This window comes from Silurus meridionalis, chromosome 15 (genome assembly GCF_014805685.1).
Source record: "Silurus meridionalis isolate SWU-2019-XX chromosome 15, ASM1480568v1, whole genome shotgun sequence".
In the NCBI taxonomy this organism is placed as follows: Eukaryota; Metazoa; Chordata; class Actinopteri; order Siluriformes; family Siluridae; genus Silurus; species Silurus meridionalis.
In genome coordinates, this window is record NC_060898.1 from 907,799 (window position 1) to 932,500 (window position 24,702).

At 38.1% G+C, this 24,702-nt stretch overlaps 2 protein-coding genes across 3 annotated transcripts in view; one reads left to right on the top strand and one right to left on the bottom strand.

The window, feature by feature from the left end:
* The first annotated feature begins 562 nt into the window (after window positions 1-562).
* alpk2 (alpha-kinase 2) lies at window positions 563-11,264 on the top strand. Of its 2 annotated transcripts, XM_046868570.1 has the most exons (11): window positions 573-766; window positions 937-1,559; window positions 3,350-4,571; window positions 4,727-4,874; window positions 5,977-6,107; window positions 6,193-6,231; window positions 6,522-6,820; window positions 7,157-7,245; window positions 8,203-8,420; window positions 9,163-9,211; window positions 9,360-11,264. In XM_046868570.1, the coding sequence occupies exons 1-11, from the start codon at window positions 595-597 to the stop codon at window positions 9,556-9,558; spliced, it is 3,189 nt and encodes a 1,062-aa protein (XP_046724526.1). In that variant the 5' UTR covers window positions 573-594; the 3' UTR covers window positions 9,559-11,264. The 2 variants fall into 2 exon arrangements, with proteins under 2 accessions (XP_046724527.1, XP_046724526.1); XM_046868571.1 differs by lacking the exons at window positions 9,163-9,211; window positions 9,360-11,264 and having other exon boundaries at window positions 563-766; window positions 6,522-6,866; window positions 8,203-8,341.
* Window positions 11,265-18,853: 7,589 nt separating this feature from the next.
* Window positions 18,854-24,702, bottom strand: part of nedd4l (NEDD4 like E3 ubiquitin protein ligase) — a 40,251-nt gene continuing 34,402 nt past the window's right edge. The window contains exons 26-33 of the mRNA XM_046868572.1: window positions 24,405-24,500; window positions 23,756-23,829; window positions 23,347-23,407; window positions 22,924-22,983; window positions 22,727-22,834; window positions 21,914-22,010; window positions 21,151-21,223; window positions 18,854-20,560 (exon numbers count right to left, since the gene is read on the bottom strand). Coding sequence (XP_046724528.1) covers window positions 20,458-20,560; window positions 21,151-21,223; window positions 21,914-22,010; window positions 22,727-22,834; window positions 22,924-22,983; window positions 23,347-23,407; window positions 23,756-23,829; window positions 24,405-24,500 — 672 coding nt within the window. The 3' untranslated portion in view covers window positions 18,854-20,457. The remainder of the gene's footprint in view (window positions 20,561-21,150; window positions 21,224-21,913; window positions 22,011-22,726; window positions 22,835-22,923; window positions 22,984-23,346; window positions 23,408-23,755; window positions 23,830-24,404; window positions 24,501-24,702) is intronic.

Consider the following 24,702-nt stretch of genomic DNA (forward strand, 5'->3'; position numbering starts at 1 on the left):
GTCCAACACATCGACCCTCAAATAAAGGTTATAGCTGTAGAGGCTGCAGATGATGTTCCTAAAATGACTAACATTTTGCAGAAGAATGTCTGTCATATGGGTTTTGAAGTACATGACAAGAATCTCAGGTCTGACTCTGAAATTGGTAGTATTTTAGAGGACACTGTCCAAAGAACCGACTCTGAAATTCATGGTATTTTAGAGGACACTGTCCAGACCACTACCTCAGAAGCTGGTGGTATGTTACAGGACACAAGCTCTGCCTTTGAAACTGACACTTTAAAAAGTACTGACTCAGAAATGAGTGGTATTTTAGAGGATACTGTCCAAAGTATTAAATCTAAAACTGGCATTATTGTAAAGGACACTATCCAAAGCACCGACTCTGAAATTAGTTTTTTAGAAGAGCAGAAAATTAACTCAACATGTGGAGGCATTTTAGATGATGCTTCAGGCCTACTACTGCAACCCTTCCCAATCTGTTCCTCGGAGCTCAATAATAATAACACCCTCGAGACTGATAACAACAATGCAATGTCAGACATTTTGACTGACTACTCAACTGCTAATTTAGTGGAGAATGACGTGACCCAGATGTCTCCTACTGTAAGACTAAAAACAGATATGGAATCAGCATCTTGTATTTTAGAGGACCTTATTTCAGACATGGTGGTGGACCAGACAACTGAAAATAACTCTGAAGTATGCCTGCTAATCTCCAGCTTCCCTCACACACCAATCCTGATGCCATCTAAGACTGAGGAAGGTGAGACATGCCAGATCACTTTCACACACTTTCTTCTGTCTGAAATACACCAGGATTCTGTGTATTGTATTAAATGCAAGTAACAGTTGGCTAAAGTCTGTAGTTAAAAGTTGTCTGTAAAAAACAAAAGGGATTTTTTTAGTTGGAATTTGTTAAAAATTGTCTTTCAGGAACAGAATCAGTTGACTCAGAGGTGAAACAAATGACGTACACATGTGACGTGTCTAATGAGTTGTGGGTTGATGCTTTGGATGAGTGGGGAGATCCTTCCACCTCCTGTCTCTCCCTGGCATCTTCAGATAGCACCAGAACCTCAAAAATGGGGGCTCAGACTGGTGCCTTGGAACTGCCCACTATAGAGAGATGGTCATCTACAGACAGCTGGGCCAGTGCTTTATCAGACTGGATCCAGTTAACAAGTGTCCTTCCAGAAGATTCTCCCACTATGAGAAGTTCTGAGTCTCAGCATCAGTTCTCCAAGACCATCAAGGACATGACTGAGGAGAAGACTACAACCCTGGAAAGCTCCCTAAAATCAGGAGATGCCAATTCTGAGGGCCAAATGATGATAAAAAACTCGAATGATCTTTCAGCAGACCAGCCTTTTGTACACAGTGGGAGCGTGGAGAGAGAAAAAAAGCTTTACATTTTACATTTAGATATAAACAGGACTCAGGATTTATCAGAAGATATGGAAGGAGAGACATGGTCAGGTTTACAGGAAGGAGCAGAAGACCCTCAGAAAGACTGTACAGAAGGAAAACTGAAGAACAAGAGTCCCTGTGTGCTGAAGGTAAACTCATTCAGTTCTGTGTAAATTTATTAAACAGATCTGAGCATGCGCTGTTTAAGCTGAGGGCTGCTTTAATTTCTGGGCCTGAAAAACAAAACCCATGTAGAAACCAGTATACAGTAAATATTGTGTAGTCCATATTAACAGCTCAAAGTAAGTGGAGGCTGTGTGTAAAAGGATTACACTTGTAGCTCCTGTGATGGCAGGTTTTGTCCTTCATACAACTCCTTACAGTTTGTAATTTGTGTATCTCACATTGTTTCACTTTATCTGCACTTTAAAGCATCTCTCTCTCTCTCTCTCTCTCTCTCTCTCTCTCGCGCACTATATATATATATATGAAGCATATACAGTACAGATCAAAAGTTTGGACACACCTTCTCATTCAAAGAGTTTTCTTTATTTTCATGACTATGAAAATTGTAGAGTCACACTGAAGGCATCAAAACTATGAATGAACACATGTGGAATTATATATGGAATTATATACATAACAAAAAAGTGTGAAACAACTGAAAAATGTCATTCTAGGTTCTTCAAAGTAGCCACCTTTTGCTTTGATTACTGCTTTGCACACTCTTGGCATTCTCTTGATGAGCTTCAAGAGGTAGTCACCTGAAATGGTCTTGAAGGAGTTCCCCGAGAGATGCTTGGCACTTGTTGGCCCTTTTGCCTTCACTCTGCGGTCCAGCTCACCCCTAAACCATCTCGATTGGGTTCAGGTCCGGTGACTGTGGAGGCCAGGTCATCTGGCGCAGCACCCCATCACTCTCCTTCTTGGTCAAATAGCCCTTGATGCCTTCAGTGTGACTCTACAATTTTCATAGTCATGAAAATAAAGAAAACTCTTTGAATGAGAAGGTGTGTCCAAACTTTTGGTCTGTACTGTATGTCTATAAATGTATTATATATAACAAAGTAAGTAATATAAAATAAGTGCTAAAAGGAATCGTTTTGCTGAGGTTCCATAATCTAAAATGTAACTGTAAATGGATAAAAAGGACAGTCTAGAAAAGAAATGGAATTGTTTACAAATTAGGTGCTATGAGAGTCCAGAGCATGTTGGGATGTGCTGTTATTGGAAAAACAGTCAACAACACACACACACACACACACACACACACACACACACACACACACTTTTACTCCCCTGTAGTCACGTAGTTCATACACACAAATAAACACACAATAGTGACAGTGACTGCTGAGACACACAGAGAGAGAGAGAGAGAGAGAGAGAGAGAGAGAAAGAGGGTTAAAACAGATAAACACAAAGGGGTCTGATTACAGAGGGTAATAGATAGGTACATTCACACACACACACACACACACACAAACCCCCTTTTAGGAAAAAGACTAAGAGATGGCTGAGAGGGCAGTCATGGGTGTGTCAGAGGGAAACTGAGCGATAGAGCAGCTGAAAATTGAAACACGACCCCAAGCAAAAGTCTGGATTGAATCGGAGCACTGCCATTGGCTCGGCTCGGCTCGGCCCGGAATGCTGCGTTGCTCCTCAGGTCCCCATAATAGTAATAAACCATGCCTTGGATAACTGTATTTACTTTGCTGGAGTGAAGAAAAATGCAGGAGGGTCAAGTGAAGTTAAATGAGGTATAAAGTTTAAAATTGAGTATGCAGGAGAGCCAGGATCAGACGCAAAGATCTAACGTTCGACACACTTCTGTCTATTTCTATCTGCTCAAGAGTCTACGTGTGCCTTTCGATTTATGACCAACCTTTTAGGGCTTCCTTAGGGCCTGACCTTTTACGGAACGTTCTTTTTCCTACAGCAGGACAGTGATGTGCTCAGGGAAGTAAGAGACGAGGCAGCCTTCGAGAAGGAAAGTGAAAAGAATCATGGGGCCTTAAGCTTCTCGTGTTACTCTATCAAGTCTGAGGTCCATTCGTTAGAAAGCTACGAAGCAGCACAGTTCGGGGACCTCAAAGGCGGAGGATCATGTGTGTTGGCAGGAGTGGATTTTATTATGCCACTTACTCCTATCACTATTGGAACATCTTTCCTTGCTTTGAAAGAGGATCCCGGTGAATCAAGGACATCCATAAAATCTTCCCGCGCAGGGATCAGTGACGAAATTAGATTGGATGTGACACAGAGAACCAGCGGAAAATGTACAAGTGAGTCATCGGACAAACAGGTTTGTGACTTGAAGGATCAGGGTTCTTCTTCATCGTCTTGTGAGGACGCAAAGTACGGAACGGAGGACAGTGACGTCAGCTCCGAACTTCAGAAGGTGATCTTACCCGGGGAACGGTTAATGATCTGCGAAGAAAAGCATGTAGCATATGTGACTTTAGACGTGGATGACATTCTGAGCTTTAAGAACCTCCCTGAGAATGAGTCGGCTTTAAAACCGGTCAGCTGTGAAGGTTGTGAAAGAGTGGGAAAGATGCCTCATAAAACCAAAACGTCATTTGAAAACAATATGCGGTCCAACAAACACAAGGACAAATCCGGCAGCAACCAGCAGATTGGCGCTCAAACCAAGAGACGAGAGAACATGAGAATAGAATCAAACGTCCAAGAGTCTGGAGGTGGTGAAGAAGGTAAAGTGACCATGATCGAGACTGTCGTTATTACAGAGAAGGTCCCATCCAGAGCTCAGGGCAAAAAGAAAAAAAAGCATGGAGTACGAAAGGTCGAGAACGAACCACGACTCGAAGCGGACAACAGAGCGATGCCAAAAAACGCAAAGTCTAAAACTGAGACACCGACGACGCAAACGAGCAGGGTGCGAGAGAAACTCGCAAAATACGAGGGAAAGGAGACGAGCGGAAACGAAAGCGTGAGCGAAGAAAAAACAAAACTCAGTGCAGAAACACCGAGCAAGTGTTTGTCTGATGCAGCAGACGATGACATCATCAAACGCAGACGCATTACTGGGGACAAACCCGGATCCGTCTCGATCAGGACGAGGCCGCAGCTTCCTGCCATCTTCCAGCAGAAGAAAAAGGAAGATGTGGTGCAAGTCAAAGTTCAGGCACCTAAAGAAGGTACCAGAATTTGAACACTTTAGAAACGTTTATAGATTTTTTTATATGAAAATTACAGTCAAATCGTTCAACACACCAGTCCGAAAATTCTCATTCAACCCTTCTGTTTGTGTGTGTGTGTGTGTGTGTGTGTGTGTGTGTGTATATGTGTGTAGTCTCACGTGTTCTTTCTGAGATTGAAGCAGCTCCGGTGGTTGATGATCCTCAGAGCATTACTCTGTGGTGCCGCTTCAGCTCCATCAAAGATGATTCCTCCATCATGTGGGTGAAAGAGGGAGCGACGCTGCACGAGGAAAAGAGGAAGTAAGAACTAATTAAAATATTTTTGCACCTCGTCACATTTCCAAAATAAATCCTGAAGATGTTAAAAACGTGCTACAGCTGTTCCTCTGACTCTCACAAAGTGCTGACACTGGAGACTCCTTCCAGGTGATAATCCAGGTGTAGGTGTGATGTGGTACAGGATGTTAGTGCATGTTAGTGTTAGTGGAGGTGAAAAAGTCCTGAGGTGAAGCGGAGAGCATTATTATGGTGTAAGGTCTCACACCAAGCCGTGGATTATCACCTTCTACCAGGGTCACCCCCAGCAATGAGGAGTTCAAGCTTTTAACTGACTGAATGGATTCAAATAACGCTTCATTTTTGTTTTATTTTATATACACCTAGTTACATCTACAATTCTGCTGCCCCGAATCACACACACAGATAAAGTAGTGCCAGAAAATTACGGTCATTTAAATGAGTTTAAATACATGGCTATTAAAGAGCGAGAGAATCTGTGTTACATCTGTTTTTCGTTCTATTACTCATTTGAACATTTTCTCTCCAATTCGTCTTCAAAATCATCGTCTTTAGTCGTTTACTAAAATCCCCATATTCACCATAGAAGTTCCACCACACACAAAACTCCTCTGTGGAGCTCAGTGAGGTCATTAGGGTACAATGTACATGTGTACAATCGCTGTCTCACTCTGGATGGAACTGGAACTGGATGTTACTATGATTACAGGTGTTTTTAGAACGCTGATTCACAACAAACACAAACTACCTGTGTGTTCAACTCATTAAACTCACACCTGAACTCCTTCCAGGCAATCACAATCCACTGTTCACACCTGAACTCCTTCCAGCCAATCACAATCCACTATTCACACCTGAACTCCTTTTAGCCAATCACTATTTACACCTGAACTCCTTCCAGCCAATCACAATTCACTATTCACACCCGAACCCCTTCCAGCGAATCACAATCCACTATTCACACCTGAACTCCTTTTAGCCAATCACTATTTACACCTGAACTCCTTCCAGCCAATCACAATTCACTATTCACACTGACCAGGGTGTAATGTGTACTATATAAATATATAAGGTAAGTTCTTCCCCTGTGTTTCTGTTTCTGCAGAGTGGGAGATGATGCCCGAGTGTCTCTGTCGCTGCTGAAAGCCTGCAGTAAGGATTTGGGTTTTTATCACTGTACTCTGATCAGCCCTCTGGGTTCAGTTTCCACCTCAGACTATCATCTCACATCAGAAGGTGAGTTCTGTTCAAATCCTGATATTTAAATTTTTAATGTGAATACAGGTGACATGATCACTTTTCTCCTCTCCTCTCCTCTCAGTGCTCATGGAGCTTGTCATCCCGAACCATGACACACCAGGTGAGCCTTCATTCCACCTTAACTTCCTCTAGATCCTTGAAACAGAGGGAGGTTCTACGGCTCTTTCACCCTAATCTCATTTGTTGCCACTTTCACTCTCTCCTTATCTCACCCAATCTCTCCTTATCTCACCCAATCTCTTCTTATCGCACCCAATCTTTCCTTATCTCACCAAATCTCTCCTTATCTCACCAAATCTCTCCCATTTTCTCCCATTCTCTCCTAATCTCTCCCATTCTCTCCTAATCTTTCCTAATCTCCCTAATTCTCTTGTTTTCTTCCACTCTCAGATGAGCATAAAGTGATAGATGGCGAGGAGGAGGACGTGTCCTGCGCTCCTCTCCTCTTTAAAGACAACATCCTGACTGATCAGTATTTTGGAGAGAAGCAGCACTCCAGCATCTTGACAGAGAAAGCTCACTTCGGTGAGGGAATGCATCGGAAGGCATTCAGGACCATGATGCGCACCGGCATGACGCCGTTGTTCGACCCGGGACACGCCTGCGTCCTCAAAGTGCACAGCTCCATCGACTACGGCACCCAGAACGACGAGGAGGTCATCCAGAAAAACTACAACCTCGCCGTGGAGGTGAAAAACAGTCGGAAAAGTGAAAATGCCCAGGAAATTAAATCGAGTAAAGGAACATGATAAAATAGGGAGAATTCTAAACAAACAAACAAACAAACAAACAAACAAACAGATAAATAAATAAATAATGACTGTCCTGCTCAAGGACAAGCTCAGATCTTCATGTCAAAGCAATATATATTTAAATTTATTTAAATATTTAAATATATATTTAAATTTAATTTAAATAGTACATTTATTTAATTTATTAAAACTATTTATAAAAACATAAAAAGTGTTCACAGAGGACGATGTTTCTATCAGTGCTGCTAATGCCCTGATTGTTCTTTTCCTCAGGAGTGTTACGTCCAGAACACGGCCAGAGAATACATCAAGGCCTACACAGATGTGGCCAGGTCTGCAGAATCCTTTGGAGAAGTTCCTGAGTGAGTACAGAAACATGTTCACACTTACAGAGATGAAACATTTTGGGACACCAGACTTTTCCAGCCATATGTGGTTCTTCTCCAAACTGTTAGCATAAAGTCAGAGACACACAATTGTATCAGACATCATTGGATGCTGTATGCCCCTGTGCACAAAGCCAGCTCCATGAAGATCTACTTTCCATGGGTTGGAGTGGAAGATCTCCTGCTATAAAGCTCCAACCAGTATCAGGCTTTACTAACATCCTTGTGGCTCCTCACAATCTAGTGGAACATCTCAGAAGAAGATTCACATACCAATTTTATGGTCAGCTGTCCACAAACTTTTGGCCATATAGTGTTTTATAATAAATGAACTTTAACATTTTTATCTCATTTACTTAATTTTGAACACATAACAACCAAATAAAGAGAAATCTTTTTCCTAATCAGTTTTTATGCTAATAATAGCTACAATAACATTAACATCATGCTAGTGATTGTTAGCAGCTAAATGACCAGTGAAAATTAGCATGCTAGTATGTTAGGGCTAGTTTGCATGCTAAGTATTAGCGTTGTGCTAAGTGTGCGTTTTAGGGGCGCTAGGTATTTTAGTTATACACTTTACTAAATTGAGCTAGTGATGTTTAGAATGCTAACAGTGGTGAACTCCAGTGGAAGATCTCCTGCTATGAAGCTCTAAACTCTATTGAACATCTTTGGGATGAATGTAAACACTGACTGCAACTCAGGTGTCCTCAACTTCTCACCTACATCACTACCTGACTTTACTAACACTCTTGTTTCTGAATGAGCACAAATCTTCACAAAATCTAGTAGAACATCTTCTCAGAAGAGTGGAGCTTATTATAGGTGTAAATGGAGACTCAAAGTGGAATGGGATGTTCAAAAAGAAGCACACAGCAACCTTCTGCTCAGGTAGTGTACATGATGATTACTGCATCCGATATTTTTCAGAATCATCCCTATTTTTCTGGTGCACCGGCCCTCGAATGCCGTTCCGTACGCCACGCTGGAGGAGGAACTGATCGGAGATTTTGTAAAATACTCTGTTAAGGACGGGAAAGAGATCAACCTGATGAAAAGAGACTCGGAGGCCGGACAGAAATGCTGTGCTTTTCAGCACTGGGTTTACACGCAGACTGATGGGAACTTGCTGGTTACTGATATGCAGGGTGAGATCACTTATAGAGTCTTTCATCACTGTACAATACAGATGTGCTGATGATATTCTGCAGATTACCAGCAGAACGATAAAAACATGCAAACTATTTCAGAACATTCTACAGCTGTATACAGTTTCAGATTAAGATTCCCAGAAATCACCAATTTTTCTTTTATTTTGATCTAAAAATCTATTTCAGGATAAACAGAACGTAATGCTGAAAGAGCACCAACAAATCACTCCAATATTCTCTATGAATTATTATAGATTACTTACAAATCACTTAAAGATCATGTGCGGGTTCACACACATTTCACCAGATGTTTGTTCTATTAACAATTTGTCACATAAACAGCCCAGTACGACATGCAGTGAAAAATCTTTAACAAGCAGCTTGTTACTTAAAAAAAATTTAAGTAAAAAAAGTAAAAGTTATTAAAAAAATAAATACAAAAAAGAAAAAAGAAAAGAGGAATAAAAGAGAATTTATAATTGAATAAAAATAGATTTTTGACTACAGTGGAAACAAATACATTCGATTTACAATATAATAAAACTATTCTTTTCTACTCTGAAACCTATTAAACTAGTATAATTTCAGTGATTTAAAAATTAAACATATAATTTATATATAGATTTATATAATTAATCTTTATTTCATTCTCTAATTTTTATCATTTATAGATTGAATTTTAAAAATAGAAATCAGATCACTTATTTATTACTGATGGGGTGCCATTATTTATGTGCAGGTGTAGGTATGAAGCTGACAGATGTTGGAATTGCCACCTGCAAAAAAGGGTAAGTTTGTAATATTTGCTATCTGATTTTATGGCAATTTATTTATATTTTTACAAGTGTGTGTGTGTGTGTGTGTGTGTGTGTGTGTGTGTGTGTGCATGTGTGTGTGTGTGTGTGTGTGTGTGTGTGTGTGTGTGTGTGTGTGTAGTTATAAGGGTTTTAAAGGAAACTGTTCCACGTCGTTCATCGACCAGTTTGAAGCTCTTCATCAGTGTAATCGTTTCTGCGAGCTGCTCGGCCTCACGTCCCTGCAGTCCAAACCCAAACAAGCAGCTTTACCCAAAGCCAAAGCGCAACCTGCTGGCAGGAAAAAGCCTTTCGGACCTGCTCTCAAGAGCAAATGCTGAAAGGACTCCAGACTTTAGAGCAGATTTCTGTGCAGAAATGCTGTAAGGTCACATCAATGTGTTGAACTGGATTCAAAGACATTTATGACTCGTGAATATTCGTACCTGTTTTCTTTTGTATTATGTTTTCACATGTAGCCTTGCCATATGCTAATGAACTGCTGCTGTGCAAAATACTGATATCCAGATGTGTCATGCTGATGATATGCAGATGTTATTCTGCTGCATCATATGCAGATGTTATACTGCTGCATTGTATGCTGATGCTATACATATGTGCTATATGCATATGTTCTTCTGCTGCATTATATGGTTATGGTATACAGATGTGCCATATGCAGATGTTCTTCTGCAGCATTATATGCTGATGATATACAGATGTGCTATATGCAGTTGTTATTCTGCACTTTTATTTGCTGATGATATACAGATGTGCCATATGCAGATGTTCTTTTGCTGCATTATATGCTGATGATATACAGATGTGATATATGCAGATGTACTTTGGCTGCATTATATTCTGATGATATAGAGAGGTCACATATGCAGATGTAAATTCTGCAGCACTAAATGCTGATGATATACAGATGTGCTATATGCAGATGTTATTCTGCAGTACTATATTTTGACAATATACAGATGTGCTATATGCAGATGTTATTCTGTTGCATTATATGCTGATATATACAGATGTGCTATATGCAGATGTTGTACTGCTGCGTTAAATTCTGATGAAGTACATATGTTCTATATGCTGATGATGTACAGATGTGCTATATGTTACAAAAGCGCAATACAGGACGATGAAGCATCAGTCGATGAAACGAAGTGAACTCCTCTGTTTTCATGATGATCCAAACACACGTGTGAATTTGGTGAAAATTTTAAAACGCTGATTTTTTTGTGCCAAAGAACAATAAGGGTTTAGTGTTTGTAATGTTTTGGTTTAAAGATTTCATCAATCTCAGATTTTCACCAAATTCACACCATGCGCTTGGATTCTTATGACACGGGCGAATTTATTTTATTTGAACACCTTCTTGAGTGACAAAATGTAGTGCAATACAATGTTTTTATACATTATAATCAGCACATGGCACAGCTGTATATCCCAAACGTGGGACGCAGATGACATGGAACCACTTTGAATCTCTGAATTTTGCTGTAGTTCATATTTATAATCTTTTTGTTATAAATCGTTTATTTTCATTGGTTAATGTAAAGCTGTACATATTTTTCTAAACTTATCTTGTTGAACTGCTGAGTAACTTTTGTACAGACTTTCTGTTTGCAAGAGAAAAAAGTGTCACAATGGTGAACGGTGATAAAAACATCTCCTGCTGAGCGATGAAGTCAGCTGTCCTCCTGCCTCAGAAGGAACGTGAACCTCGGCCAGGTTTCCAGACATCCCGAAACGTTATACACACACACACACACACACACACACCTGCCACGCGCAGCGGGTCAAGGAGATCCACGTGCCATCGGAAAACCAGCGGTTCTTTAAAATTTCCATGATCTCCGGTCAGAACTGGTCCAGGAGGAAACACGTGCGCGAACTGAACTAAACTTATTAATTAAAACTTGGGAATTCTGTTGCTTTTTAAAGGTTTAATTTCAACTAAATGAAATGTTATAGTTCAAAACTTTTCATCTGAGCAATGCAAGAACAAAAGATTAATAAATAAATGATACAAAACCAAAAATGAATTAATTAAATATTCTATTTTTTATTTTATTTTTTATTTTTTTGTAAAACAATTGCATTGTGCATAAATGTTAAATACATTTAAAGAATAGAATGAATATTTTAATTAAATGCACAAAAATATAAAAGATTTGCCCAATATATCATTGTTTTATTCTAAAATGTGTTTTCCTACAATTATTTTTTTATCTGTAGCTCGAGTTGCAACATACACGATGTTCTTAAAAGTTTTGGGACTCTCTACTTCTTCAACCTTCACTTGAACTAGGAGACCCCAAACCTGATGCAGCATGACTACTTTCCATGGTTTGGAGTGGAAGATCTCTTGCTGTAGAGCTCTGAAATCCAAATCGCACTCTGTCAAATTCCAATCAGGATTGAAAAACTGCTGTGGCTGTGACACGCAGCTGAAATATCAGGTGTATGATATGAAGGTGGTGTATAACATGCCCTTATAGCATTGTGTTTGCAGTAAATCCGACATTAGACAGATTGGACTTTTTTTTCTTTTTTTCTAGAATATTTTCTATTGTTTATTAAAGAGACAACTGCCATGACAACACAACACTGATAAAGGTTAAGTCTTACACACACACACTCACACACACACACACACACACACACACACACACACAGATCAATCATACTATTGGTCCCCTTCATGCCATCCTGATGAGGAGATGTGTGTGGTGTGATGGTCACGCCGTAGTTATTTAGTGTGATAATGGCGTTTGATTGGACATCACACAAACACCATTGTCACACTCCATAGCTGCGGAGCGAGAGAGAGAGAGAGAGAGAGAGAGAGAGAGAGAGAGAGAGAGAGAGAAAGAAAGACACAGCCTGAAAAAAAGAGAGAGAGAGAAAGAGAGAGAGGGTAATAAATACAGTTATCAGACATTTAATATACAACATTCAATTATTATTATTTAAATGAGCATCATAATACCACACCACTGAGTTCTGCAATCTGATTGGTCAGATGTTGATTAATTCTCTGTAACAGCAGCTACAATAGGATGAAGTTTTTTTGCATGGAAATTAATGATTGTACTTAACAATAAAGGAAGGAGTCTCCAGTGTCAGAGGGAAAGCTGTGATCAAGATGTGTATATTCCGGGTTTATCTGTAACATGCTGTGTTTTTGTGTTTTAATAACCAGGAGAGAGAGAGAGAGAGAGAGAGACGAGTGTGAGAGAGAGGGTGAGTGTTTATAGCTGTTATAGTTTAAGTAAATTAAACGGTCCAGTTTTTGGGAAATTGTTGTGGTTTGAGAAGAATAAAACCCTTGAGGTGGTGCTGACAGAGGAAATGAATCGACCTCAGGAGGAGGACAGTAAATCTGCTTAATCACAACACACGCTTACTGATTATTTGACTTTAACAGCGACACACACTGTGGATTATTCCTTTCTTATCTGACTGTGTGGAGAAATTTTACTCATTTCTAACATTTTTATCATTTACTGCTAATTTGCTTTTTATTTTTTTATCCTTAAATTAGACTCATACGTTACTTTTCATATAATTTGACCTTTAAAAATCAACCATTGGATAGAAATCTATTTTTTGGAGGAAAAAAAACCCACAGAAATTTCTTCCACGTCAAAATTCAATACAAAAATATATATATTACAAATATCACAGAAATTTACAAATTAAAAATATTGATCAAATTGAAAATCTCAACCCACCTCAGGTTTTTAAAGATGGCGGTTAAACGTCCAGGTCTCGACTTCATGTGTGCGATCACTAAGTTAAAAAACAAAAAAAGAAAAACAAAACAAAAAGGCCATAAACGCGTAGTATTTATAAAACTCCGGCACACATTACCATCTTCTCTACACCCAGTGATCTTCTGCACTCTGGGAGGAAACAGCAGCAGTTTGCTTGGGAAGATATGAGCTTGGGTTCAGATCGGTTTGCTCCCTTCTGCTCCTCTTTATGTGGCCTCTCAGGCTTTTAGTCAAACAGTAAATGGAAGTGAAAGATAAGCTGTGAGCGCTATTGATCAGCTCGCAACGTGGAGTGCAGGTCACTCACCCAAAACCCCAACCGCCAGGAGAGGAGGGAAAAAAAAACCTTCTGATATCTCTCTGAGTAAAGAACTGCAAATTACTCAAGTCTACTACAACAACTACTGCCCTAAAATCCTGAGCTACACAAAGTTCTCAATCTGACTTATACGTCTCATCTACTGATTTACTAACATCTAGAACTATCAAATATACTGACCAGTACTGACACTAACTAGTACAATACTAACCAGCCCTAATATATCACTCTCTAATACTAATCTACACTCCAATACTCATCTACACTCTAATACTAATCTACACTCCAATACTCATCTACAGTACAATACTAATCTACACTCCAATACTAATCTACACTCTAATACTAATCTACAATACTAATCTACAGTACAATACTAATCTACACTCCAATACTAATCTACACTCTAATACTAATCTACACTCCAATACTAATCTACACTCCAATACTAATCTACACTCTAATACTAATCTACAGTACAATACTAATCTACACTCTAATACTAATCTACACTCCAATACTCATCTACAGTACAATACTAATCTACACTCCAATACTAATCTACACTCTAATACTAATCTACACTCAATACTAATCTACACCCAATACTAATCTACACTTCAATACTAATCTACAGTACAATACTAATCTACACTCTAATACTAATCTACACTCCAATACTAATCTACACTCTAATACTAATCTACACTCCAATACTAATCTACACCTAATACTAATCTACACTCTAATACTAATCTACACTCTAATACTAATCTACACCCAATACTAATCTACAGTACAATACTAATCTACACTCAATACTAATCTACACTCTAATACTAATCTACACTCCAATACTCATCTACACTCCAATACTAATCTACACTCCAATACTAATCTACAGTACAATACTAATCTACACTCCAATACTAATCTACACTCTAATACTAATCTACACTCCAATACTAATCTACACTCCAATACTAATCTACACTCTAATACTAATCTACACTCTAATACTAATCTACACTCCAATACTAATCTACACTCTAATACTAATCTACACTCTAATACTAATCTACACTCCAATACTAATCTACACTCTAATACTAATCTACACCCAATACTAATCTACACTCTAATACTAATCTACACTCTAATACTAATCTACACTCTAATACTAATCTACACTCTAATACTAATCTACACTCAATACTAATCTACAATACTAATCTACACTCTAATACTAATCTACAGTACAATACTAATCTACACTCTAATACTAATCTACACTCTAATACTCATCTACACTCTAATACTAATCTACAGTACAATACTAATCTACACTCCAATACTAATCTACACTAATACTAATCTACACTCTAATACTAATCTACAGTACAATACTAATCTACACTCTAATACTAATCTACACTCTAATACTAATCTACACTCCAATACTAATCTACAGTACAATACTAATCTACACTCTAATACTAATCTACACTCTAATACTAATCTACACTCTAATACTAATCTACACTCCAATACTAATCTACAGTACAATACTAATCTACACTCTAATACTAATCTACACTCTAATACTAATCTACACTCAATACTAATCTACACTCAATACTAATCTACACTCCAATACTAATCTACACTCTAATACTAATCTACACTCTAATACTAATCTACACTCCAATACTAATCTACACTCCAATACTAATCTATACTCTAATACTAATCTACACTCTAATACTAATCTACTCTAATACTAATCTACACTAATACTAATCTACACTCTAATACTAATCTACACCCAATACTAATCTACACTCTAATACTAATCTACACTCCAATACTAATCTACACCTAATACTAATCTACACTCTAATACTAATCTACACTCTAATACTAATCTACACTCTAATACTAATCTACAGTACAATACTAATCTACACTCTAATACTAATCTACACTCCAATACTAATCTACACTCTAATACTAATCTACACTCCAATACTAATCTACAGTACAATACTAATCTACACTCCAATACTAATCTACACTCTAATACTAATCTACACTCTAATACTAATCTACACTCCAATACTAATCTACACTCTAATACTAATCTACACTCAATACTAATCTACACTCTAATACTAATCTACTCTAATACTAATCTACACTCCAATACTAATCTACACTCTAATACTAATCTACACTCCAATACTAATCTACACTCCAATACTAATCTACAGTACAATACTCATCTACACTCCAATACTAATCTACACTCCAATACTAATCTACAGTACAATACTAATCTACACTCCAATACTAATCAACAGTACAATACTAATCTACACTCCAATACTAATCTACACTCCAATACTAATCTACACTCTAATACTAATCTACACTCTAATACTAATCTACACTTCAATACTCATCTACACTCTAATACTAATCTACACTCTAATACTAATCTACACTCTAATACTAATCTACACTTTAATACTAATCTACACTCCAATACTAATCTACAGTACAATACTAATCTACACTTCAATACTAATCTACACTCTAATACTAATCTACACTCTAATACTAATCTACAGTACAATACTAATCTACACTCTAATACTAATCTACAGTACAATACTAATCTACACTCCAATACTAATCTACACTCTAATACTAATCTACACTCCAATACTAATCTACACTCCAATACTAATCTACACTCCAATACTAATCTACACTCCAATACTAATCTACACTCTAATACTAATCTACACTCAATACTAATCTACACTAATACTAATCTACACTCTAATACTAATCTACAGTACAATACTAATCTACACTCTAATACTAATCTACAGTACAATACTAATCTACAGTACAATACTAATCTACACTCTAATACTAATCTACACTCCAATACTAATCTACACTCCAATAATAATCTACACTCCAATACTAATCTACACTCCAATACTAATCTACACTCCAATACTAATCTACAGTACAATACTAATCTACACTCTAATACTAATCTACACTCCAATACTAATCTACACTCCAATACTAATCTACACTCCAATACTAATCTATTCTCTGATACAGATGTGGGTACAACTTTGTGAAAGTTTTTGGAAAAGTAACAGTTATGGCTGGTAATAAATCAGGTAATAAAGTGTAGCTTTTATGAACATTAGCATGCTAGTAAAGAATACTAGTACTAGAGGTTATATTAGTGTGCTAATGTATGAGAATGCTAACAGTAGAGGACTTTATCATGCTAATGATGGTTATAATGCATGTAGTGCTCTTTAATGTGAAAGTAATAAACACTAGTTATATTGTAGTCATTTAAAGTGTATTACTGGTGGATTAATACGTGTAAAGTAACCGATGAAGGTTATAACAATCGTTCGTTAAACTGGAGACGCTGAAGACATTTTGCTGGAGTAAAGTTCATGGTATGAAATGATTTCCTGTAACCTAACCTAACCGTTAGCCGTGCGCTATGTTCGGGCCTTTTCCCTGAAATATTCCTGAGGTTTGATTTTCAGCGTTTTTGCGAGAGTTGGCGCTGGAAATGTTTGAGCGTCTGATAAAATGTCCTGAGCAGCTCGTATTTACTCGTCCTTGAAAGTGATAAGCGGCTGAGTGTCTGTGTGAATGAACTGTGTTCCCTTCAACCTACAACCTCCCTCCCTCTCACACACACACACACACACACACACACACACACACACACACACACTTCAAACACAACCAAGTATATACAGAAAAAATATGCAGAAAACATACATATAGAGAGAAATATAAAGTAAGTGTAGTGAGTACACAGTGCTTTGGGTGAGTTTTTTTATTTTATAAAATAATAATAAAAGGATGAATGAGTGCAAACACTGTTTACATACACACACAATCTCATTTAGTAAAAAAAAAAAAGGGGCAAACATCTCCACAAGGCCAAAACTGTCCTGGTGTTATCATAAACCCACGCGACTGACGTGACCTCTGACCCGCACAGGGTTGATCTGGGTCATGTGTGGGGTAAAAGCTCGACTCACCCTGACATGACGGGATCTAACCTACATTTACACCATCACTTCTATATAACACTAACATACCTAAAGACTCGTCACCAGATGAGTCTCACATGAATCCCTAAAGCATCTGAAATCTCTGTGCTTCTGTTAGTGACTGAACAAATTCACCTTCATGAAATCTTGTTTATCATCTGAATTTCCTGAAAAGAAAGTTTTTATAAACTCTGTATAATCTGTGTAAATCTTTAGGAAAAAAACATCAAGCAGTGCAGTCACTTCATTATCATTCCCTTATTTTCTTCTACTTTTTCTGTTACTGAATCTCCAGCTCCACCACCAGGTCAAGTTTGGGCCCGATTCTGATGTGGGTTTATGGTCGCAACTTTTGCACCTTGTGTTTATGATTTTAAATGTTCTGCTAAAGCTATTCTCTAACTTCAGTCCCCGACTGTACAGGAACTTTAACTGTTATATAATAATAAGAATGCTTCATAATGCTTATCTCTCTCTCTTTCTAAGACTATTAAGAATGAATTTAAGCAATGACAACACCAACAGAAACTAACAAACAACAAAAATGTTCTAAAGTGCTTCAGGAGCTTTTCAGTGAGCATCACACTATTTAAGACCCCACGCAAACCCCGTCTCTCTGTCCAGTTAAACACGTTCCTGAGGTTCCAGTGACCAGTGTTCCTGTTCCTTTCTTCACTTCGGATCTGATTAATCTCTTTTGGAGGAGTTCTCTTCGATACGAGACCACTCTATGTGAGGATGGTTCCACACCACCAGCCTAAAACTCCAATTTCCTGAGCAACCTCGATGATGGATTTGGACTGGAACTAATGTCTGCTACAATGTGCAGAAGACCACAGTTTGGATGAACAGTTCTGCTACCATCACTGAACACCTCAACACTGATGGAACTGTAATGACTGGATATTCCGTGTTGAGGATGAAGTTCCCTTTGAGTCTGGTTCTTCTCAATGTTTTTTCCTCATACCATCTCAGGAAAATGTTCCTTCAGCACAATCACCACAGGCTCACTCACTCAGAGAAAACTAAATATAAAGAACAAACTTAAACGATTGTTTATTACAATATCTGTGTAAAGCTGCTTTGAGAAAATGTCCATTGGCAAAAACTCTACAAATAAAAACGAAGTGAACTGAATTGAATTAAATCCGATGTTTCCCGGTTGAGACGAATTTGATTTGCCTGTAATTACATTTTCTCAACATTTCGATTTTATGCAAAATTCTATCTGACTAAACTGCACAATCTCTCCAAAAACCCAAACATGCATCTGAACGTGTGTGTGAAGTGCAGGATGGACTTTTCTCCCTCATCACCGTCGCTCCTCTGACCTGGCAGGAGTCTCCAACATGTTCAGGATGGAGAAGTTTACACACTTCACACAACAGAAAGTAAAAAAAAAAATTCAGACAGAAAACACAAGTTTTCATTCCTCAGTTTAATTTGAACCAAGTTATACGAATCGCAAGGGTGAACATTCCCCATCGATACAAAAACAACAGGCTCTACAAAAGAGAGAGAGAGACAAAGAGAAAGAGAGAGAAAAGAAAGAGATAAGAACATCTGAGTGGATCAGAACTCTGCAGAATCACATTGTGAAGGGCAGAGAAGAGAAAAGAGCACAGGAACCAGAAAAAGGCTCAGAGAAACTGAATCTGAGACACTTTAGGAGATCCTGATTCAGAAAAACAACAACAAACAACACCCTGAACCTTTTCACAACCCTGATCCGGGGCATTTACGACTCTGAGGGGCAGAACCGAGCCGGATCGGGTGTTCAGAGTTCGGAGCGAGATCAGAAAAAAAGCAGAGAGAGAGAAAAAAGAGATCGTAGATATTTATAGCAAAGTCACATTCAAGTTAATATTAATAAAAGAGAAAAAAGCGTCGCCCCACGAGGCCCGCGAGCGACAGATAAAGTGCCCTTACAGCTTTTAATGATGTTAGAATGAACATAAATAATAAAAAGAGGGAGGTGTGGAGAGGGGGATGTGGGTTGGAATAAAAAGGAAAGCGTGACGGAGAGATACATATCAGAGTTAAAGTAGTAAAAATGTGCAGCAGTCAGAACGTTCACATCTTCATTCATGCTGTTAATACTTACACAAGCTTTAATACAGTGAAACAGTTAAACGTTTTTTTCTTCCTCAATCCTCAAAAAAAAGTACAAACAGTTTAATAATTGCAATAATATTAATAATACACTGTTTCTCCTTTTTTTTGTTTGTTTTTTTTGTTTGTTAATTACTACGTCATGTATCCATAACACGACACACACACACACACACACACACACACACACACACACACACACACACACACACACACACACACACACGCGCATGTTCATGGCACCGTCTTCAGCACTGAAACACACTGATCAGGGCTGGAGCTTTAAACCTAAAAGTGTAAACGTGTGGGTTCTTGATAGGAACGAAACATCGAGCTGCTCGAGATCGTCTGGAGCAAAATCATCATAAAAATCATAAAAAAAAAAAAATATATATAATGACTGTTCCTTCTGTGTTTTGGAAGAAAATAACAATAATAAAAATACATCCCCAGCGTGGAAGAAGCGAAGAGCGGAGGAGGTGTGAGGAGGAGGAAGAGGAGCAGAAGAAAGAAGAGGAGGAAGAGGAGCGGTCTTCATCGTCTAAGGTAATCTGGTGTTTATAAGACCTGATATGGGTTTCAACAATTGCGGCGCCTTCACTACCCATAATCCTTTGTGAGTAGAGGTGAGAGAGAGAGAGAGAGAGAGAGAGAGAGAGAGAGAGAGTGTTAAAGGACTGTGCCGTAGTGTAGCTTAAACTTTTAGTTCAGTCTCAATGTGTAGAAACACGAACACACACACACACACACACACACACACACACACACACACACACACACACACACAAATGTGCAAATATTCAATCGTCTCTTCAACACACACACAGACAGAAAAGTAAAGGTGATAAAAGGCACCAGGCCTCAGATTTGCGTGTGTGTGTGTGTGTGTGTGTGTGTGTGTGTGTGTGTGTGTATCTAGTCGACTCCCTCGAAGCCCTGTGCGTTCTCCACAGCCATTAGCAGCTTCTCCCTCAGATCATCAAACGACTCGTATGCTGGCAGATCCAAACGATTGAAACTGCACGTGGGACACAAGAATTACATTAATATTAATAATAAACATAACAGATGAGCAGCTACGATATTTTATGGCAAATATTTCTACAGAAAACAGAGGCTGTCCGTGTGTCTGCGCTCAAACCGAAGAACAATAACATAAATAATAACCACCAACACCAGCTTCCTGCTTTTACACTCGCTTTCTAAAATGCACAAACATTTAAACGTAAAATTTCAACTTTTAAAATTTTCTTTTTTATTGATCTTTTATTAATTTCTATTTTTTATGTTTTTAATATGATTTATTTAAGCGCATACATTATATTCATCCCTTCCTTTAATCACAGAAAAGTCTGAGTAGATGCTGTGTGTCACGTTATACACGTCTTGCATCACGCTATACACGTCTTGCATCACGCTATACACGTCTTACATCATGTTTTATGGATCAGATCATCACACACACACACACACACACACACACACACACACACACACACGTTAAAAAAAGAGTTGCTTGTAAAACATGTGCCGAAATATAGGGAACCCCTGTGGTAACAATGTGATGGTAAATTCCTTCATATATGTATTAAGGAAAATGGACCATACCATGTGTGTGCACGGGGGAGTTTGTCTGGAGTCCCCCACTGCTCGATAGTAAACAACTGCGGGCCATTTGAACCTGAAAACACACACACACACACACACACACACACACACACACACACACACACCTCTCTGCATAAAGCATGAAGAGAAACACCACTTTGAAATGATTTACCTGACATGTTTACGTTTTAGATATTTTTAAGCTGTGAATAAAATAGAAACATCAGAACTTTCAGAAACAAAGATACTGTTAAGTCAATATTTATCGCTTGTGAACAAGTTCTCAGTGTCTGATCGGAGGTTATCTGGGGTTTTAGACTGTACCATTACTTTCACAGGGTTAATCTGAAAGTCCATTCTTTTTCCATCTTGCTTTACAAATCATTCTTAATGTTTTATGACATTCTGTATCTTAAGTTTCCTGGGGTTCCTCATGTTAATATTTTGGAGAACATTATATTTAATGCCTCTCTCTCCCCCCAAAACCAAGAACATACAAAAGATCAAAGCTTAAACAAACGCAATAATTTTTTATTAACTCTTTTTTTTTTTTCTATTGGAAAGGGAGAAATCATTTAGATTTTAATTTGTATTAATATTTTTATTAGAATTTTTTATTAGAATTTAATAAACTTTTAATAAAAAAAAGAAAAAAAAAGAAACACTGACATACTGGGTTTTCGTGCCTTTTTTCCCGTGCCAATCTTTTACCTGTGTGTGTGTGTGTGTCTGTGTGTGTGTCTGTGTGTGTCACTTGTCTTACCATAGAGCTCAGCGAAACCATTCATAGGAACTCTGGATGTTCCTGTGACGAACTGTAGCAGCCGAATCCTCTTTTCAGCATCCATCAACAACACGGCCTACACACACACACACACACACGTTATTTATTCATATATATATATATATACACACACACACCTCTATAAATATTATCTTGTATATGTAATGTTTCTACTGTTTAAAGAAATGGAAAATTAAATCAGTAAAAGATCATATAAAAATATTTATTTATAAAAATGTAAAAATTCTGCTCATTATTAAATAAAAATAGACAATTTTATTTAAAAAAAATTATATTATATATATTTTTTAACACTTAAAACAGCAATGATTAATTGTTGTTTGATGAAAAAAAAAAAGGATATTAAATATAAAAAAAATCACAACTTTATAATAAATGTAATTTAATAAGCCCAGATTTGTGTATGAAGGAAATCCGACTTTACTGTGACCCACAGGAGGACGTGAGACTGTGAGAGACTCAACCAGGAAAATCAGGAGTGACGGAGTTTAATTCATTTTTTTAATTCAGTGCAAAGATTCATGTCATTACTCAGTAGGGAAGTTATAATAAAATAATACTAGCAGGAGAGTATATACCTGGTTGTGTTCGAAGTGTGTGTGTGTGTGTGTGTGTGTGGACTGATAAGGAGGTTCTGATGTGATGTTCTCATTGTGTGTTTGCTCTGATGAAAGAACCACATCAAAAAGACTTTGAACGTTAGAGGAATATGTACACAAACGTGTGCACACACACACACACACACACACACACACACACACACACACATACCTTCCAGAACCACTGTATTAAGGGGTGATTGGGGCAGTATCCGTTTTTATACACCGTGTGCTGTCTCCAGTCGTTAACGTCCACGTCACCCAGACCACACATCAGCAACTACACAACACACAACAGCCTTAATATATTACACACAATATATGTGTGTGTGTGTGTGTGTGTGTGCACGCAAACACGTGTCTTATTACCTCCAACTCGTTCTCATCAAAGATCTTAATCAAGTCGATGAGAATCAGTTCTGTGAATCCCTGTGAAATAAAAAAATCATCATCATCATCATCTTCATCCGCTCACAATCAGCTCTCCATTTCTGCACCTTCATACTCTTCCTTTCTCTTTTATTTTCTTTCTCTCAGAGTTCTTGTCTTTCCTTTTATACTTCTGCTTTTACCTCTTATTTGGTCTACATTTATTTCTGCCTTTACTCTCTGCACATATATTCCCCCTCTCTTTTCATTCTTTTTTCTTTCAAACTTGTACAGTGGGATGAGAAAGAGGAACGAGGTTTATATTCTGGGTTTGAAACAGAACTGAAGATCAGGACAGGATCAAGAAACACACACTGACCCCTGGAGGTGAGAGCTGGTGTTGCAGAGAGCGACGTTCATTACCTCCATGAAGGCGTTCATCTGTTTCTGCACCCTGTTTACAAACCGCCACTGGATCACCAAACTGAAAGAGAGAGAGAGAGAGAGAGAGAGAGAGAGAGAGAGAGAGAGAGAGAGAGAGAGAGAGAGAGAGAGAGAGAGAGAGAGAGAAAGGGAGAGAGAGAGAGAGAGAGAGAGGAAAAAAGGGAGAGAGAGAGAGATAGAGAGAAGATAGATAGATAGATAGATAGATAGATAGATAAGATGGAGAGAGAGTTTTTTTGTGTTACAGTACAGAACACACACACACACACACACACACACACACACACACACACACTGTATTTCCATTCAGTTTGAACCTCAGACACAAAGCCATATTGATTATTTGGTGTAAAATCAAGAATCGGTTCTGAGGCTGAACATGACTTACTCGATATACTCCTTCTTGTTGTCATTGGTGACGACCATATCAGATCCGCTCGGCTTCAGATCCACTTGGTATGTCTGGGAGTAAATCAATTAAAGAATCCATCAAACAATCCACTAATCTATCCATCAATATATCCATCCATATATTAATACACAAATCTATCTATCATTTAAATAAATAAATCCATCAATATACCAATCGACTGATCCATTAATACATAAATAGATCGATCAATACATCTATGCAAAACCAATTAATCTGTCAACCTCTCGTCAAATATATCAATTCATCCATTAATACATCCATCCATCTATAAAAAAATATTAACCATCCCATCAATCCATCCAACTATCCATCAGTCGATCTGTCTATACAATTGTGTCTCTGCATATCCATCCATCCATCCATCCATCCATCCATCCATCCATCCATCCAATCACATGACCAGGTTTACTGTTCCCACAAATATATTTATAATTTCATGTTTAATAATGTAAATATAACAGCTTCCCCTGTGCTGGAGAGGTTACAGAGGGAAATGAACGTGTGGAGTGTACCAGGTGTGGAAGGTGTGCCAGAGGTTCATGGGGTGAAGTGGGAGAAAAGATTAAATAAGGAAGAAGAACATGAGGAGGTGGAGGTGTGGCACCTGGCCGAAGTTGTCCTCGTCGATACAGAAGCGCAGGTCCAGCTCGGTCGGGTCGTTCTCCAGAATCCACTTCAGGGAGTTGTAGTATTCACTGTCCTAAACACACACACACACACACACACACAACTGAGTGTTCTGGACCGTGAATCATATTTATACACACACAAACACACACACACACACACACACACACAAAATGGCACCTTTAAAGGGCAGACATGACGGTAATGGGAGAGGAACGTACCACTGACTCCATGTCGTTCAGCGTGATGGGTTTTCCCAGCATCATCTTATAAAA

What these genes read in the sequence shown, in the direction of transcription:
- alpk2 (XM_046868570.1), top strand. Translation starts at nt 595, where the DNA reads ATGTCTCCTACTGTAAGACTAAAAACAGATATGGAATCAGCATCTTGT. An exon ending in AGTTCAGGCACCTAAAGAAG is followed by an intron (nt 4,572 to 4,726) that starts GTACCAGAATTT and finishes ATATGTGTGTAG; the next exon opens with TCTCACGTGTTCTTTCTGAG. An exon ending in CTATCATCTCACATCAGAAG is followed by an intron (nt 6,108 to 6,192) that starts GTGAGTTCTGTT and finishes CTCTCCTCTCAG; the next exon opens with TGCTCATGGAGCTTGTCATC.